We start from the raw sequence: 20,284 nt of genomic DNA on the forward strand, positions 1-20,284 counted from the left end.
CGAGTCCCTGCAGTGCATCTTGTAGATGGTACACACGGCCACCACTGTTCGTCAGTGGTGGAGGGATTGGATGTTTGTGGAAGGGATAGCAATCAAGCAGCTGCTTTGTCCTGGGTGGTGTTCAGCATCTTGAGTGTTGTTAGTGCTGCACTCATCCAGGCAAGTGTAGAGTATTCCATTACACACCTGCCTTGAAGCTGGTGGACAGGCTTTGGGGAATCGGGAGAGTTATTCGCTTCAGGAGTCCTAGCCTTTTACCTGGTCTGGTAGCCACAGTATTTATATGGCTGGTCCAATTCAGTTTCCGGTCAATCGTAACCCCCAGGATTTTAATAGTGGGGGTTTCATTGATAGTAATGCCATCGAATGTCAAGGGGCGATGTTTAGATTCTCTCTTCTTGGAGCTAGTCATTGCCTGACACTTGTGTGGCACGATTGTTACTTTCCACTTGTCAGCCCAAGCCTGGATATTGTCTATTTGGACATAGATTGCTTCAATGTTGGAGGAGTCGGGAATGATACTGAACATTGTGCAATTATCAGCAAACATCCCCACTTCTGACCTCATGCTGGATGGAAGGTCAGTGATGAAGTACCTGAAGATGGTTAGGCCTAGGACACCCCTGAGAAACTCCTGTGGTGATGTTCTGAAGATAAAATGATTGATCTTCCATCACCGCAACCATCTTCCTTTGTGTTCCATATGACTCCAACCAGTGGAGCGTTTTCCTCCTGATTTCCATTGACTCCAGTTTTGCTGGTGCTTGTGTTCCCATGTATCTGTTGCCCTTGTCCTTCTGGATGTCATGGTTCAGGGTTTGGAAGGTGCTGTCTCTTGAGTTCCGACAGTGCATGTTACAGATGTCACATACGACTACCATCATGCATTGGTGGAGGGAGAGAATGTTTTTTAAAGGAGTGCCAGTAAGGTGAACTGCTTTGTCCTGGATGCAGTCAAGCTTGAAAATTGCTGGAGCTGCACTCATTCAGATAAGTGGACTTGTGGCATGTAATTGCCGACAGACTTTGGGGAGTCAAGAGCGGAGTTGCCCGCCACAGATTTCCTGAACTCTGACCTGATCTTGTAGGCACATTATTTATGTGGCAAGGCCAGCTGACATTCTGATCAATGGCAACACCCCAGGATTCTGCTAGTGGGGGAATTCAGTGATTAATAATAAAAATCATCTTTATTATTGTCACAAGTAGGCTTACATTAACACTGCAATGAAGTTACTGTGAAAATCTCCTCGTCGCCACATTCCAGCACCTGTTTGGGTACACTGAGGGAGAATTCAGAATGTCCAATTCACCAAACAAGCCTGTGTTTTGGCACTCGTGGGAGGAAACCGAAGCACCCGGAGGAAACCCATGCAGACACGGGCAGAACGTGCAGACTCCGCACAGACAGTGACCCAAGCCGGGAATCGAAGCTGGGACCCTGGCGCTGTGCAGCAACAGTGCTAACCACTGTGCTACCGTGCAATGACATTAAATGAGATGGGGTAATGGTTAGACTCTCTCTTATTGGAGATGGTCATTGCCTTCACTTCCGTGATGCAAATGACACTTGCCCCTTGTCAGCCCAAACCTGGATATTGATGGATGCAAATAATACTTGCCACTTCTCAGCCAAAACCTGGATATTGTCCATGTCTTGTTGCATTTGGGCATGAGCTTCTATCAGTATCGGAGTCATTGCTGAACATTGTCCAATCATCAGCAAAATCCCCACTTCTGACCTTCTGATCGAGTGAAGGTCATGGATGAAGCAGATGAACATGGTTGGGCCTCAGACATTACCCTGAGGAACCCCTGCAGTGATGTCCTGGAAATGAGAGGATGGACCTCCAAAAACAATCATCTACCTTTGTGACAGGTTATGACTCCAACCAATATAGAAGTTTTCCCTCTGCTTCTTAGTAACTCCTATTTTACTTGGGCTCCTTGATGCAATACTCGGGTAAATGTTGCCTTGATGTCAAGTGCAGCCATCCTCACCTCTGGAGATCAGCCTTCTTGTCCATGTTTCAATCATGGCTCTAATGAGGTCAGGAACTGAATGGCCCTGGCGTAACTCAAACTGAGCGCCCATGAGCAGGTTATTGCGAAGCCACTTCCGTTTGATTATACTGCTGAAGACCCCTTCTATCACTTTACTGATGATCAAGAGTAGGCTGATGGGGCGGCAAACAGACGCTTTGGATTTTTCAGGACATACCTGGGTAATACTCCACATTGCTGGGTAGATGCCAGCATCATAGCTGTACTGGAACAGCATGGCTAGGGGCACGACAAGCTCTGGAGCACATGTCTTCAGGATTATTTCCATAATGTTGTCTCGATCCATAACCTTTGAGTATACAGGGTCTTCAGGCATTTCTTGATAACACGTGGGGTGAATTGAATCAAAAGACTGGAACCTCTATGATGCTGGGAACCTCCAGTAGAGGCCAAGATGGATCAGCAATCGACACTTCTGGCTGAAGATTGTGGAAAATGCTTCAGCCTGTTCTTTTGCACAGATGTGCTGGGATCCTTCATCATGGAGGGTGGGAATATTTGTCAAGTGTCATCTTACTCTCTCTGGAAAGTGGTCAGGCTGTAATGTCCACAGAAAAAAGAAATTCTTCCCAGGATTCTGCACTCCGAATAGAATCAAATAAATTTCAAGCACAGGATGCTTGTGCCAGCGTACACAACACTGCAAATTAATAGAGGACTGGTTCAAATAAAACAAAATTTAGTAAGTGCTGTCACTGCGTACAGTAGGAAATGGATTAATAATGAGCAGATTAGCATTTGCAACTCAGTTCAAATCAGAAATTCCAGTTCCACTCCAGTATACAAGCAGATAACTTTAGCTCATGCTTCAACATAAGTACTGTTTTTTGAATGAGATATTAAACTACCTGCTTAAGTTTAGGGAGCTTTCCCAGTGGCAAATAACCCTTTATCAAACAACCTTTAACTAAAATTAACTTTATGCACATTGGCAGCTGGTTGCCGGGAGTGGCTGCATTTTGAAAGGAATACATTGATTGCAAGTGCTGGGTGCGAAGTTACCTGTAACTGCAAGTTTTTTTGCTGGGAAGAGGAAAAGTTTTCCAAGATGTAAATTTTTTTGACACTGGAATTTTTATCTAGGATTTGTGTGTGTGCATGTTCTATGTTTAATGTACAATATTCCCACAGATATGGACAAATATAAATAAATTTTTAAAAATGGACAAAATTCAATCATTTGATCTTGAAGCCCATTCAAGTGGAGCAAGTATATAGTCATAGACTCATGCTTAGATCTCACCAACAGACCTTGCAGAAACAATTGCAACAGTACCTTTCTCAGCTTCTCCAGGACCTCGGGAGTATGCAGAGTAAGCAGACGTAATGCCGATAAGGCTGTTGGGTCGATTGAATTGGGATGGAACATATGAACTATTGAGGGCAGAGATAGTAGCAGTTGAAGATGTTGTGGTACTTGATCTGGTGCGTTGATATGGCTTCAAAAGTAAGACAGAGCATTAACAATTTCACCAAAAACATGTAAATACTTACAGCGATAGCATTAACTTCATAGGTTTTGAAAGGTTACTCCTTTTCAGCAAATTACTGAGTAATTATTCACTTTGAGTCCTTTGCATTTGTCAAATTATCTCGCAACTTCCTGGCATAGTAGCCTACCTCAGTACGATGGTTCACAGGGGAACTGGACGCCTTGCACCAATGGTAAAATTATGATTGCTGGTACACTGTAGCTAAGCTGCATGTTAACCCCGAAGAAAGTTCTGGACACTGCTGCACCAAAGCATTTTTATTCAAAATTGAAACTAGGAAATTCCAACATACTGACGGTGTCTGAAGATCAACAGGATTGTGGTCTGTGGAGAATGATCTACATTTTAAGAATGAAAACCAGCCTACAGTGTCTCTTTCATTCATTATCTTCATTTCTTCATCATCATTGGTACGGTGCAGGAAAAGACTGGCACCATAAAACAACTTCAGCACAGCTGTCAAGGATAATACATGCGGTCAAATCTAGATACCACCCATCTTCTGGGGCTCTTTAGGACCAACTGGAGATTCAATTTTCACTGCGAGAGATCAAATACACAAACTGGTTTACTCAAGCTGCATTTAGAGAAACCAGGCAACAGCATCAGTTCATCATCAAGAGTCGGTACTAGAGTGCTGCTTTGGGTGCATAAGAGTGCTAAGTTGGAGTTTGGCGAGTGAGGCAGTTTGGTAAAGAGGGGAAGGAGGTTCTACTTTCTTTTGTATCTTTCCTCAGCCTCCAGTAGCTGGCCGTTACTTTGCTAAAGGGGAAGCACATAAAACCGTGGGAGTTCAGAGAGAGAGTGAGCCCATAAAGCAGCGGAGAGCGAGCCCGTAAAGCAGCGGAGAGAGAGCCGGGAGAACCTTGAAAGCAGATTTTAGGGAGTTAGGGAATTACAAAGGAGTTCAAGAGCACCACGGTAGCACAGTGGTTATCACTATGGCTTCGCAGCACCAGGGTCCCAGGTTCGATTCCCAGCTTGGGTCACTTTCGGTGCAGAGTCTGCACTTTCTGTGCAGAGTCTGCACGTTCTCCCCGTGTCTGCGTGGGTTTCCTCCGGGTGCTTCGGTTTCCTCCCACAAGTCCTGAAAGACGTGCTATTAGGTAATTTGGACATTCTGAATACTCCCTCCTCTGTGTACCCGAACAGGCGCCGGAATGTGGCGACTCGGGGATTTTCGCAGTAACTTCATTGCAGTGTTAATGTAAGCCTACTTGTGACAATAAAGATTATCATTGAAGTTCTCCCAGTGTCACAAACTAGTGAGCATCAAAATATGAAGATTGAGCAGTGAAACACGTGGTTGGACAAATGCAGGAGGATGGGCTTCAGATCTCTGAGGCATTGGGATCGGTTCTGGAGCAGGTGGAACCTGTACAAGGAAGGCAGGTAACACTCAACAAGACTGGGATAAATGCCCTCATGGAGAGTTTTGCTTGTGCTGTTGGGAAGGGTTTAAATTCGATTGGAGGTGGGGGAAGCTTAGGGGAAATTCAGAGTGCAGAGGAGAAAAACTGGAAGTGGGAACTAATCAGGAGGATATGTCTGAGAATTATATCAAGGTAAATAGGATACTTGCATTAGGGAATTAGAGTAGGCAATAGTAAGTCATTAGATGGGGTCAGAATAAGTGGAAAAGTAAAAAAAAGTCTTAATCAGGGTTAATGTGCTCATATGTCAATGCACGGAATATGGTTTGTGAGATTGGTGAACTACAGGCACAGGCTGATAAATGCAATTATGATATTATTGGTGTAAAAGAAGCCAGGCTCAAAGGTAACAAGGTGTTTAGGAGAGTCAGGAAAGGCAGAAACCAGGGGTGACATGGAGTGGCAGTGTTGATTAAAGATGGTATTCCAGTATGGGAAAGAGAAGACGTTTCAGAGGGGTCAAGGACGGAATCTCTCTGGCTAGAGGTAGAGAATGGAAAAGGAGCAATAACATTGATTGATGTGGTATACAGACCACCAAATAGGGGAAGAGATGTAGAAAAACAAACTTGCAAAGAAGGTACAGAGAGGTGCAAGAATTATAGAGTGCTTATAATGGGAGATTTCTATTATCCAAATATAGACTGGGATAGGAATAGTGCAAAGTAACAAGGGAGAGAGAGCCCCTGAAATGTGTTCAGGATAATTTGCTGCAGCAGTATGTTTCCAGTCCAATGGAGGGGAGGCACTCTTGGGCCCTATTCTGGGGAATGAATTGGCCCAAGTGGATCAAGTATCAGTGGGACAACATTTAGGATATAGTGACCATTGCATAATCAGGTTTAGGTTAGCCATGGAAAAGAACAAGGAACAACCCAGAGTATGAATAATGAATTGGGAGACACCAACTTCGAACGGGATGAGAATGCATCGGAGTTGAGAGAGTAGGAATCAAATGTTGGCAGATAAGATGGGGGCAGAACAATGGGCCACCTTCAAAGATAAATTATTGGAGCTAGTGCCAAGATATATTCCCTTGAAGGGAAAAAGTAGGATAAATATTCCATGGCACTCTGGATGGCAAGAGAGATACAGGTGCAAGTAAAAAGGCAAAAAGGGTGTGCTCGACAGATGCCAGGCAGAAAATACAAGGAGAATCTGGCTGGATACAGAAGAACCAGAGAGGAAGTGTAAAAAACTAATAAGCAAAGGAGAGAACAGGAAAGGAGACTGGCAGCTAACCAAGTGGAATCCCAAGGTCTTATTTTAGAATACTAAAAAGGTGCTAAAAGGGTCGGGCCAACTGGGTATAAAAAGAGGATTTGTACATGGAAACAGTATTAGTTGCGGAGGTAATAAATGAGTAGTTTGCATCAGTCTTTGCAAACGAAAGACTGAGGCAAGGAGGTAACTAGGAATTGTACATTGGACCAGATATGATGTCTAGTCAACACCGGATATCACGCTTAGTCACACCTTCCTCAATAACTGACAGGGTGGTGGTGGTGAGAGATAGGTCCTGGTCTTTCCCAAGTCCAAAAATGAAATTTTTAGTATTTAAAGCCTTTTATTGTTTCATTTTGGCAGTATGACATTTTTAATGACATTACAATTACAATTGAACTGGCTGGATTCTTTTTTAATCTGAGGATACAGTTTAGGTTCTCCTGAAGTACTTGCTTCGCAAGTAGGTTTTGGAGCTTGTCCGCTTGATCCAGCAGCTTGAACTTCCATTGATGTGTCCATGTGAGTTATTTCACATTTATCCACCAATTTACCCTTCACTATGGCCGCCGTTCTAGACATTCCCTCCGTATGAGGGAATAAGGTCTTTACTTTGGTCAAATCTTCGACGTCTGGTTTTGTGCTTCCTTCTGTGATATTCCATTGTGATTTTGGATACTTCATCTGATATTTAATTGACAATTCTACTCTTATCCATCCTTCTACTGATTTTTGAATTATTAGGTCTGGACTCCAACCTGGGTCTGATTTAATCAAGATTTGTGGTGCGTTAGGAACTAATGCACAATTATATCTTAGACCGTTTGGAAAGTCAACATGATCAGGTGTTCTCAGAAGTATTGGATCTGTGCTTTCCCAATGTGGTGTCAAATGTATTTCACCCGCTAACGTAGATAGCACTTTTTTCTTCTTTTGGTGAACTAGGTCTCTACCGTCCACGCTTCTAGTTATTTGTTTTGGATCAAAGTCATCTTTCAATGTAGATACTTGATTTGTTTTTAGCACCTTTTTAATTTTCCAAGGTCTCTCAACGTCTAATGAATAGTTTGTAACAGGGTTGGTACCAAATTGAATAGCATTAAATCTTGCTTTTTCGTTACTTTGCCATGGACCGTTTATGGCAATGTAATAATTTGTAACTTCTCCCTCTTTTAACAGTCTTACATTTTCCATGACTGGATCTTGAGTCAATTCCTCGTTCCAGTAACCAAATGGTACAGGTTCAAATATCATTGTTGGATCAACTGGAAAAACACTTTGATTCAAACCGGAACAGTATGGCAGTTTACCAGTGTCAAATAAAATGGATACTGTATTTGAACTTGGGTACCAACAACCCTTTTCGGTATCTGGCTCTCTTGTCTCGAATTCACCTATTATGTATTTTATAGCATATGCTTGAAATCTGCTACTCTGCTGGAGTAGAAATTCCTGTGCTCCTGGCATCATTAAGTCTCCCCATGTATTAATATTGATGTGATTCCAGTCTGTCAGTGTACATGTAATCATAAGACCGTAAGACAGAGGAGCGGAAGTAAGGCCATTCGGCCCATCGAGTCCACTCCACCATTCAATCATGGCTGGTTTCAACTCCATTTACCCGATCTCTCTCCATAGCCCTTAATTCCTCGAGAAATCAAGAATTTATCAACTTCTGTCTTAAAGACACTCAACGTCCCGGCCTCCACCGGCCTCTGTGGCAATGAATTCCACAGACCCACCACTCTCTGGCTGAAGAGATTTCTCCTCATCTCTGTTCTAAAGTGACTCCCTTTTATTCTAAGGCTGTGCCCCCGGGTCCTAGTCTCCCCTGCTAATGGAAACAACTTCCCTACCTCCACCCTATCTAAGCCATTCATTATCTTGTAAGTTTCTATTAGATCTCCTCTCAACCTCCTAAACTACAATGAATATAATCCAAGGATCCTCAGACGTTCATCGTATGTTAGAACATAGAACATAGAACAATACAGCGCAGTACAGGCCCTTCGGCCCATGATGTTGCACCGAAACAAAAGCCATCTAACCTACACTATGCCATTATCATCCATATGTTTATCCAATAAACTTTTAAATGCCCTGTTAGGCCTACCATTCCTGGGATCATCCGTGTGAATCTCCGCTGGACCCGCTCCAGTGCCAGTATGTCCTTCCTGAGGTGTGGGGCCCAAAATTGCTCACATTATTCTAAATGGGGCCTAACTAATGCTTTATAAAGCTTCAGAAGTACATCCCTGCTTTTATATTCCAAGCCTCTTGAGATAAATGACAACATTGCATTTGCTTTCTTAATTATGGACTCAACCTGCAAGTTTACGTTTAGAGAATCCTGGTCTAGGACTCCCAAGTCCCTTTGCACTTCAGCATTATGAATTTTGTCACAGTTTAGAAAATAGTCCATGCCTCTATTCTTTTTTCCAAAGTGCAAGACCTCGCACTTGCCCACGTTGAATTTCAGCCATTTCTTGGACCACTCTCCTAAACTGTCTAAATCTTTCTGCAGCCTCCCCACCTCCTCCATACTACCTGCCCCTCCACCTATCTTTGTATCATCGGCAAACATAGCCAGAATGCCCCCAGTCCCGTCATCTAGAATGTTAATATATAAAGAGAACAGCTGTGGCCCCAACACTGAACCCTGCGAGACACCACTTGTCACCGGTTGCCATTCCGAAAAAGAACCTTTTATCCCGACTCTCTGCCTTCTGCCTGACAGCCAATCGTCAATCCATGTTAGTACCTTGCCTCGAATACCATGGGCCCTTATTTTACTCAGCAGTCTCCCGTGAGGCACCTTATCAAAGGCCTTTTGGAAGTCAAGATAGATAACATCCATTGGCTCTCCTTGGTCTAACCTATTTGTTATCTCTTCAAAGAACTCTAACAGGTTTGTCAGGCACGACCTCCCCTTACTAAATCCATGCTGATGTGTCCTAATCCGACCCTGCACTTCCAAGAATTCAGAAATCTCATCCTTAACAATGGATTCTAGAATCTTGCCAACAACCGAGGTTCGGCTAATTGGCCTATAATTTTCCATCTTTTTCCTTGTTCCCTTCTTGAACAGGGGGGTTACAACAGCGATTTTCCAATCCTCTGGGACTTTCCCTGACTCCAGTGACTTTTGAAAGATCATAACTAACGCCTCCACTATTTCTTCAGCTATCTCCTTTAGAACTCTAGGATGTAGCCCATCTGGGCCCGGAGATTTATCAATTTTTAGACCTCTTAGTTTCTCTAGCACTTTCTCCTTTGTGATGGCTACCATATTCAACTCTGCCCCCCGACTCTTCGGAATTGTTGGGATATTACTCATGTCTTCTACTGTGAAGACTGATGCAAAGTACTTATTTAGTTCCTCAGCTATTTCCTTGTCTCCCATCACTAGATTACCAGCGTCATTTTGGAGCGGCCCAATGTCTACTTTTGCCTCCCGTTTGTTTTTAATGTATTTAACGAAACTTTTACTATCATTCCTAATGTTACTGGCTAGCCTACCTTCATAATTGATCCTCTCTTTCCTTATTTCTCTCTTTGTTATCCTCTGTTTGTTTTTGTAGCCTTCCCAATCTTCTGACTTCCCACTACTCTTTGCCACATTATAGGCTTTCTCTTTTGCTTTGATGCATTCCCTAACTTCCTTTGTCAGCCATGGCTGCCTAATCCCCCCTCTGATAACCTTTCTTTTCTTTGGGATGAACCTCTGTACTGTGTCCTCAATTACTCCCAGAAACTCCTGCCATTGCTGTTCTACGGTCTTTCCCACTAGGCTCTGCTCCCAGTCGATTTTTGTCAGTTCCTCCCTCATGCCCCTGTCGTTACTTTTATTTAACTGTAACACCTTTACATCTGATTCTACCTTCTTTCTTTCAAATTGGAGATTGAATTCTACCATATTATGATCACTGCCTCCTAAGTGTTCCCTTACTTTAAGATCTTTAATCAAGTCTGGCTCATTACATAACACTAAGTCCAGAATGGCCTGTTCCCTCGTGGGCTCCATCACAAGCTGTTCCAAAAAGCCCTCCTGTAAACATTCAATGAATTCCCTTTCCTTGGGTCCACTGGCAGCATTATTTACCCAGTCCACCTGCATATTGAAGTCCCCCATGATCACTGTGACCTTGCCTTTCTGACATGCACTTTCTATTTCGTGGTGCATTTTGTGCCCCTGGTCCTGACCACTGTTAGGAGGCCTGTACATAACTCCCATTGTGGGTTTTTTTGCCTTTGTGGTTCCTCAACTCTACCCACACAGACTCCACATCATCTGACCCTATGTCGTTTAGTGCTATTGATTTAGTTTCATACCTAATTAACAAGGCAACCCCGCCCCCTCTGCCCACCTCTCTGTCTTTTTGCATGTTTGAATTATTTTCTGTAAACATCTCTTGTTTGAAAGACAACTCTTCTTGATTGAAAACAATGCAACATGTTTCCATTAATCCTCCATCCACTACTTCGTGGAACTGATCCTCTCAGTACTGGCGGGTTTCCTAGTGGGCAATTTACAGACTCTGATTCTTCGTTGTCAGAATTCATCTTTCTTTTCTTCGACACCATTTGTGACATTATGCGATTTCTAAAATAGATACGATGATTACGTTTAAGTTTTTCTTTGGACTTTAAATGTTCAATATTCTCTTTACTATCACGGATGAAGTGCACATCTTTAATGTCTTCTGGAGTCAACGCAGGTGATTTTACCAATTCCGTTTCTCCAACATCAGATTGCCCTGTATTTCTTTTAATCCAAGAATGCCAAAGTTCAGACCTTGTTAGATTAGTATTTACAAGACCCCACTTAATATATTCTTCTAATGTCCATTTATCATTTACTCTAAATTTTGTTTTCACGGTATGTGCTTGTATTTCCTCATTCTCTAATAGATTTTGTGTAGACCCGGTTTGTTGATCAATATCATCGCTTTGTACATTGAAACAATTTTCCTTTTCATACTCTGTACAAGCTGTTTCTAATGTCTCCATACATGTTTCTGCTGTTTTCAGAATTCTACGGTCAAGTAACTTGGTCATGATATCTTTCATCCTAAACAAACTTCTACCTGCTGCAGCACCCCAATTGTTATTTTTTTGTAAGCACAGTATAAAATCAGCATCTGCATTACTCCAACTGGTGTGAGGTGTCAATCCAAGTTTTAACATTTTGTCATACGATTGAACATGAATCTGTGCACACAAATCTGTGTGACAGGTTGGAAATAAATTCTTTTCGGGTGAGAACAGCCCCCAAAAATTGTCCTGTCCGATTGTTAAAAGTCTCCAATCCAACCACCATGGACCTGGTCTCATTAGTTCAGATTGTTCGCTTTCACCTACTTTTTTAGTTCTAGTAATGAATTTATCAATTAAGATTTTCTGTCTGTCAAACTTGGGAATGTATTTTAGCGCATCATCCCAAGCATGATATAATATTGATTTGGCCATCATTTCATTCCAATTTATGAGGCCCACTGCATCATGATTTCGGTACAAACCCCAGGAATTCAAATCACCTACTGTCCATGTTTTGGGATGTCTATTAATCAAATCCCACATTCTATAATTAACCTGCTGGTTCGTTTCTGCTGAATTAATGACACCTTTCGCAGAGGAGTAATAAACATGTGCTTTATTCGTTTTTCTACCGGCAGTGACATGTACTGGCAAATGCGAAATTGAAACACGTTTGTTTTCAGCATCATCATTTGTACAGATTTCAGTTGTGCCTGATACATCTTTTTTACATACAATATGTTTAATTAATGAATTTAAATTACTTTCAGCTTTTTTGGATTGTTCTGCAGTGACTTTTGGCAATTTATTAAGCAGATCAATGTCAAGTTCCTTTGGAGCTTGTGGGCTGATGCCTGGTTCAAAGTATGGATAGTCATCTCCGCATTGTATCCAGTGACCTGGATAAGGCCCCTCTTGTTCCCGAGGTGTACACGTTCCTACAGCCGTAGGTCTAACATGTACATCTTTATAGACGACAGGAAATGGCAATTTCTTGGAATTAATGTCATAATCTCTTAGCTCATGCCATTTACGTGCTTCCTGGGTAACATCACTACAATTGAGGTGTCAGAAAGGTTGTATTTACTTAAAATAGACAAGTTATCAGGGCTGGATGAAATGCATCCAAGGTTACGGAGGGAAGAGTGTGGAAAATGCACAGGCACAGGAGATAATCTTCCAGCCTTCCCCAGACACAGGGGTGATTGTGCATTTCTACTCTTGTGCAAAAAAGGGTGCAAGGATAAAGCCAGAAACTGCAGACCAGTCAGTTTGACTTCAGTAGTAGAGAAACTTCAGGATAAGACAAGTGCAGAATAATTAATGAATCCATGCTACCTTTCCTTAAGAGAAAATCATGTTTAACTAACATGGAGTTTTTTGAGAAGGTAACAGAAAAGGGCAACACTGTTGATGTGGCTTATATGGATTTTCAAAAGGTATTTGATGCAGCATCACACAGCAGGCTTGTGAGCTAAGTTCTAGCTCATAGAATAAAAAGGAAAGTAGGCACTTGGATAAGAAATCGGCTGAATGACAGGAAACAGGAGTGGTAATAAATGGTTGTTTTTCAGATTAAAAGAAGGTTTGCAGTGGAGTTCTCAGGGGTCTGTGTTGGGACCCTTGTTCTTCTGGATATATATTAATGCCCTTGACTGTAGTGTTCAGGGCATAATTTCAAAATCTGCAGACGAAAAGAAAATTGGAAGCGTTGTCTACTGTAATGAGGATAGTTTTGAACTTCAGAAGGACATTGAAACATTGATGGATGAGCAGACAAGTGGCATATGAAGTTCAATGTAGAGAAGTGTTAGTTGATTCAATTTGGCAGGAAGAATATGGAGAGACAGTATAAATTAAAAGAAGGAACTCTAAAGAAGATGTAGGAACAGAGGGACTTGGGGGTATATGTACAGAAGTCATTGATGATTTTAGGGTACTTTGAGGAAATACTAAAAAGCATATAGTATCTTGGGTCTGATGAATGGGGGCATTTAGTACAGGAGCATGGTCATGTTGAACTTGTATAAGACAATGGTGAGGTCACACCTGGAGTACTGCATCCAGTTCTGTGTGCCACGCTTGAGAAGGACTCGCCTGATGAAGGAACTATGCTCCGAAAGCTAGTGATTCCAAATAAACCTGTTGGACTTTAACCTGGTGTTTTCAGACTTCTTACTGTGCCCACCCCAGTCCAATGCCGACTTCTCCACATCAACGCTGGAGAAGAAATGTGAAGACATTGGAGAGTTCATAGGAGATTCACAAGAATGATTCCAGGGATATAGAACTGTCGCCTCAAGGATAGATTGAAGGGGTTGGGACTCTTTTCCTTGGAGAAAAGAAGGCTGAGAGGAGACTCGATAGAGGTGTTCAAGATCCTGAGGGGTATGGACAAGGTAAATAGGAAGAAACTGTTCCCACTCGAGTGTATCAAGGGGTGGTAAGGTGGTGCAGTGGTTAGCATTGTTGCCTCAAGGCGCCGAGGACCTGGGCTCGATCCTGGCTCTGGGTCACTGTCTGTGTGGAGTTTGCACATTTTCCCCATGTCTGTGTGGGTCTCATCCCCACAACCCAAAGATGTGCATGGCAGGTGGATTGGACTCGCTAAATTGCCCCTTAATTGGAAAAACTGAAAAAAAGTGCATCGAGAACGAAACGATACAGATGCCAAATAATTGGCAAAATTAGTAAAAATGATGGGAGGAAAAAATGTTTTCACCCAGATGGTGGCTGGAGTCTGGAACAAACCTCCTGAGTGGATTGTGGAGCAGGTTTGATTGTGGTTTCCAGAAGGAAATTGGATTGCTATCTGAAAAGAAAGAATGTGCAAGGTTACAGGGAAAAAACCTGGGGAGTGGGACTAAGCAGAATGCTCTTTTAAAGTTACTGCAGAGTCGATGGGCAGGTGGCTTCCTTCTGCAGTGTAAAGATTCAGTGAAGCATTTCAGCTCTATCCGCTAGCGGAGAGATATTCTAATCACACTGAGGCAGGCATCAGGCCTCCTGATAGTTCAAGGCAAGGCAGCTGAACGTACAAGCCTCACCCAAATAGAGAACATGTTGGTTTTCAATGCTGGCATTATGTTTGTCGTGTTGTTCACCCTGGGGTAACACGGATTGCACGCGATGCAATTAACTGATCAAGTACACACCAAACGAAGGCGTTGGTTCAATAAAAGATTTATTGAACTCTAGCAACAAAACACACAGCTGCCTGTGGGTTGACTCTCTACTACCCTAAGTAAACTAAAGCTAACTATCTAGACCAGCTTAGCTCTGATCCACGTGTTGGAGGTGTTGAATGATTTGTACACCCTGACTATCACTATAGCTATCACCAGCGGAAAGAGGCAGAGTGCTGATGCCTCGTGTGTTTTATAGGTGTAAGTCCCCCTATGGTGTCCTGTCTTGTGATTGGTCGTGTTCTGTTCTGTACATTCATTGGCTCACCTGGGTGTCTGTCACTGCCTGCTTTTGCCTCATGTTGTGCATGGGTGCATATTATGACATCCCCCTTTTTAAAAACAAATGTTGTCGGCTGCTTAGAGCAGAAAATACATATTTACAAGAGTAACTATATACAAAATCGGTGAGTGGATGGTTATGTACATGTAAGGTGTCTAGTGTGCAGAAACATAACATATATACAGAGAATTATTTATAAGTCCAATCGTTGAGGCGGTCGACAGATTCTCGTGGACCGCCTGAGGGGTGGAGATGATGGTGTCTTGACCGGTTGGCATGCAGCCAGGCTGGTGGCCTCATGGAGCGAGGTGTTCGGGTCGGGCAAAGTGACATCTGGGAAAGTGAGATCCGGTGGTGGGCATGCAAGTGTGCGTGGCGCCCTTCTGTTGCGCCTTACAATCGATCCTGTCATGTGAGTGTACCTTTAAGAAATGGGTGTTTAATAAATGTACCTTTAAGAAATGGAACTGCTCATTGCTTCACAGCTCCAGGGTCCCAGGTTCGATTCCGGCTTGGGTCACTGTCTGTGCGGAGTCTGCATATCCTCCCCGTGTGTGCGTGAGTTTCCTCCGGGTGCTCCGGTTTCCTCCCACAGTCCAAAGATGTGCAGGTTAGGTGGATTGGCCATGATAAATTGCCCTTAGTGTCCAAAATTGCCCTTAGTGTTGGGTGGAGTTACTGGGTTATGGGAATAGGGTGTGGAGGTGTTGACCTTGGGTAGGGTGCTCTTCTCCAAGAGCCGGTGCAGACTCGATGGGCCGAATGGCCTCCTTCTGCACTGTAAATTCTATGATAATCTATGTTACTGAAGTGATGTCAGAGTGTGGGGGGAGCTAAGCTCACTTCTGCTTTTTGAGTTTCAGTTTGAGAGAGCAGCTTGTATGTGCCTGTGTGTTTCTAGTGAGCTGCATGAAGAAAACAAAGGGGCTGCAGCTGAAGTACCAAAAGCAGCAGCACGGTTGAACCCTTTCTCACTATATATATATATATATATATATATGTATATATATATATATATATATATAATTGAATGTAACCTAATGTGCTCCTGTTTGAAGGTTGGTTAAGTCAATTGGATGTTAAAAGGACAGCTGCAACGATTACTTAGACTTTGGGGGTTATCTTTGAATTAATGGGTGTTAAGATATTCAATGGTTGTTGTTTTAAAAAGGTTAACTGGAGTTGATAGAATAAACATTGTTTTGTTTTAAAAAACACTTGTCCATTTATGCTGTATCACACCTGTAGAGTGGGCCGTGTGCACCACATCACAATCTATTAAAAGTTGTGGGTCAGTTGAACTCCATGCTACACTTCGGGGTTCTCTAAACTCTGATCCATAACAATCCATCCGCCATGCGAACCACGAACGACCTGGGAGCAGCCTGTCGAACCACAACAGCAGGAGCTGACCAGCCGCCACCAGGCAACTGAATGCGAACATTGTCCTTCGGAGAGAGGAGCGGCAGATCCGTAGCGTGAGCATCTTTTGCATGGTTCTGATCTGCTGCATCTTTTGCAACACTGGAAGGTGATCCAGGTCAGGTACATGAATGGCCAGGACAGTCGTCCACAGGTTACGATTCATTAGGAGCTGAGCCGGAGATAGCCCATTGGACAAAGGGGTTGCCCTGTATGCCAGAAGAGCGAGATTGAAGTCCGAAGCTGAGTCCGCAGCCTTCTCGAGCATTTGCTTCACGACGTGGACCCCTTTTTCGACTTTCCCATTCGATTGTGGATAATGCGGGCTCGAGGTGATGTGCTGGAAGTGGTATTGCTTTGCAAAATTGGACCATTCTTGACTGAAGAAACAGGGACCGTTGTCGCTCATGACCGTGAGCGGAATTCCATGCCTGGCGAATGCCTCTTTGCAGGCCCGTATCACGTTCCGGGATGTTAGGTCCGATAGTTTCACTACCTCGGGGTAACTGGAGAAGTAATCAATTATCAGGACGTAGTCACACCCATTGACATGAAAGAGGTCCACACCGACGTTAGACCACGGAGAGGTCACAAGCTCATGCTGGTGGAGCATCTCTTTGGGCTGAGCAGGCAGGAACCCTGCTGGCATGTCACGCAGTTGAGGACCATATTTGAGATGTCCTCATTGATGCCGGCCAATAGACAGCTTGCCGGGCCCTGCGCCTACACTTCTCAATGCAGAGGTGTCCCTCGTGTATCTGCGTGAGCACCAAGCTCTGGAGGCTGTGCGGGATGGCGATGCGATCCAATTTCAGAAGGATCCCCTCGACAACAGTTAGGTCATCCTTTAGTATTGGGGGCATTGCCCTTTCTGCCAGCCATTCGTGAGGTGATGTATGACCCGCTGCAGCAGAGGGTCCTTTTTTTTAATACATTATTTTTATTCAGATTTTTATCAAAACAAAATTTTTACATAACTATTAACAAAACAAGGTGAACATTAACATTATATAAAGAGGAAAAAAAAACCCAAGAATATGCAGTGCATGAACATTTCCTCCCCCCACCCCCCCGGATTGCTGCTGCTGCCATTTTAATGCTCTCCCAGAAAGTTGAGGAACGGCTGCCACCTCTGAGAGAACCCCGTTATGGACCCTCTCAAGGCAAACTTTATTTTCTCAAGACTGAGAAACCCAGCCATGTCACCAAGCCAGGTCTCCACACTCGGGGGTTTAGAGTCTCGCCACATTAAAAGGATCCATCTCCAGGCTATCAGGGAGGCAAAGGCCAAAACCTCGGCCTCTTTCGCTTCCTGAACTCCCGGCTCGTCTGACACACCAAAAGATCACTATCTCTGGACTCGGCACCACCCGCGTGTCTAGGATCTTGGACATTGCCTTAGCGAATCCCTGCCAGAATCCTTTGAGAGCCAGATATGGAACATACAGACATGGTTCGCTGGGCTTCCTGCACATCTTGCACATCTATCCTCAACCCCAAAGAACTTGCTCATTTTCGCTGCTGCCATGTGTGCCCGATGGACCATCTTAAACTGAATTAAGCTAAGCCTGGCACAAGATGAGGAGGAATTAACCCTACTTAGGGCATCCGCCCACAGGCCCGCATCCAGCACCCCGCCTAGCTCCTCCTCCCACTTGCCCTCAAGTTCCACCACTGGTGCTTCCTCCGCCTCCTGGAGTTCTTGGTAAATGTCTGACACCTTCCCCGCCCCAACCCAGGTGCCAGAGTCCACCCTATCCTGTATCCTGCGCGGGGGTAGCATCGGGAATGTCACCACCTATTTTTTTTAGGAAGGCGAGTACCTGAAGGTATCTGAAGGCATTTCCAGGGGGCAGATTAAATTTCTCCTCCAGCACCTTCAAGCTGGGAAAAGTCCAGTCTATGAACAGGTCCCCCATCGTTTTAATACCTGCCCTATGCCAGCTTTGAAACCCTCCATCTATCTTGCCCAGGACAAATCTGTGATTGTTGCGTATCGGGGTCCAAATTGAGGCTCCTTCCACCTTCCTGTGCCTTCTCCACTGATCCCAGATCCTTAGTGCCGCCGCCACCACCGGACTTGAGGAGTAGCGCGCCGGCGAGAATGGCAGAGGTGCCGTTACAAGTGCCCCTAAGCTGGTGCCTTTGCATGAGGCCGCCTCTAAATGCTCCCACGTCGACCCCTCCCCAAAGACCCATTTCCTAATCATGGCGATATTAGCCGCCCAGTAGTAGCTGCAAAAATTTGGCAGCGCCAGCCCCCCCCCCCCCCCACCTGCGCTCTAGATACAGTCTCTTTACTCGCGGGGTCTTATTTGCCCATGCAAATCCCAAAATGATCTTGTTCACCCGCTTAAAGAAGGACTTAGGGATGAAGATGATAAGACACTGGAATACAAACAAAAATCTGGGGAGGACCGTCCTCTTAACAGACTGCACCCTCCCCGGTAGAGAAAGCAGGAGCATGTCCCACCTTTTAAAATCCCCCTCCATCTGCTCTACCAGCCGGGATAAGTTAAGCTTCTGGAGGGCATTCCAGTTTTGAGCCACCTGTATGCCTATGTACCAAAAGCTCTTCTCTACCATCTTAAGCGGAAGCTCTCCCAGTCTCTTCTCCTGCCCCTTAGCTTGGATAATGAACATCTCGCTTTTCCTCTTGTTTAATTTGTATCCCGAAAAGTTACCGAAGTGCCTCAAAATCTGCATGACCTCCCCCATCCCCTCTAGTGGGTCCGAAATATACAGGAGCAGATCATCAGCGTAGAGCATGACCAGATGCTCCTCCTCCCCCGAACCAACCCCTGCCAGTTCTTTGAAGCCCTCAGCGCTATGGCCAACGGCTCTATTGCAAGGCAAATAGTAATGGGGAGAGGGGGCACCACTGCCTCGTCCCCCGGTGAAGCCTAAAATACTCCTACCGCAGCCTGTTCATGCATACACTTGCTACGGGGGCCTGATAAAGTAGTTTTACCCACCCTATGAATCCCTCACTGAATCCAAACCTTCTTAGCGTTTCCCACAGGTACCCCATTCCACCCGGTCAAAGGCGTTCTCTGCATCCATCGCAGCCGCTACTTCTGCCTCATAATAATGTTTAGGAGCCTCCGTACATTGGAGTTCAGTTGCCTGCCCTTAACAAAGCCTGTCTTATCCTCCTCGATCACCCCTGGGACACAGTCCTCTATTCTAGCGGTCAAAATCTTGGCCAGCAATTTGGCATCTACATTCAAGAGCGATATCAGTCTGTAGGACCCACAGTGTAGCGGATCTTTCTCCCGTTTGAGAATGAGTGAGATAGAGGCCTGTGACATTGTTGGGGGGAGGGTCTCTCTCTCTTTAGCCTCATTAAAGGTCCTTAGCAGGAGTGGGCTCAACAGTTCCGAAAATTTCTTGTAGAATTCTACAGGATAGCCATCCGGCACCAGGACCTTGCCTAACTGCATACTCCCTAGGCCCTTAACAAACTCTAACGGGGCCCCCAGTCCCTCCTCCAGATCCTCTTCCACCTTTGGAAACCTCAATTGGTCCATGAATTGGCAGCAGAGGGTCCTTGGCGGTCTCCTCCCGAATGATGCCGAGTCGGTCGTCGGATGAAGGGAGGGTGCTGGCACACAGTTCCTCATGCGCCTCGATGTCATGCATGATGTCTACCTGCTCACATGGCACGGGAAAGGGCATCTGCGATGATTACCTCCTTCCCAGGTGTGGAAACAAGTTCAAAATCATACCTGCGGAGCCGAAGAAGAATGCACTGGAGCCTGGGTGTCATGTCATTTAAGTCCTTGTGCATAATGTGCACCGGGGGTCTGTGGTCCGGCTCCACGGTAAAGGTCGGGAGGCCATACACATAATCGTGGACTTTCACGATGCCAGTGAGCAGGCCCAGGCATTCTTTCTCAATCTGAGCATAGCGTTGCTCAGTGGGCGCCATGGCCCTGGACGCGTCGGCCACTGGAGCCCAGGACGAGGTGTTGTCCTTCTGCAGGAGCACCACCCCAATGCCATCCTGGCTGGCGTCTGTGGAGATCTTGGTCTCCCTTGCTGGGTCAAAAAAGGCTAGAACAGGAGCGGTGGTTAGCTTCGCTTTCAACTCAAGCCACTCTTCTTGATGTGCGGGCAGCCACTGGAAAGTGGTCGACATTT

The 20,284-nt window shown here is 44.7% G+C and overlaps 1 protein-coding gene across 11 annotated transcripts in view; it reads right to left on the reverse strand.

Annotated features, from left to right (window-relative positions):
* Window positions 1-20,284, reverse strand: part of ppp1r12a (protein phosphatase 1, regulatory subunit 12A) — a 353,486-nt gene that overhangs the window by 73,819 nt on the left and 259,383 nt on the right. For all 11 annotated transcript variants that reach the window (XM_072484743.1, XM_072484740.1, XM_072484746.1 and 8 more), the window contains one exon: window positions 3,341-3,503. In XM_072484743.1, the coding sequence (XP_072340844.1) occupies window positions 3,341-3,503 (163 nt within the window). The remainder of the gene's footprint in view (window positions 1-3,340; window positions 3,504-20,284) is intronic.

This window comes from Scyliorhinus torazame, chromosome 19 (genome assembly GCF_047496885.1).
Source record: "Scyliorhinus torazame isolate Kashiwa2021f chromosome 19, sScyTor2.1, whole genome shotgun sequence".
NCBI classification, from domain to species: Eukaryota; Metazoa; Chordata; class Chondrichthyes; order Carcharhiniformes; family Scyliorhinidae; genus Scyliorhinus; species Scyliorhinus torazame.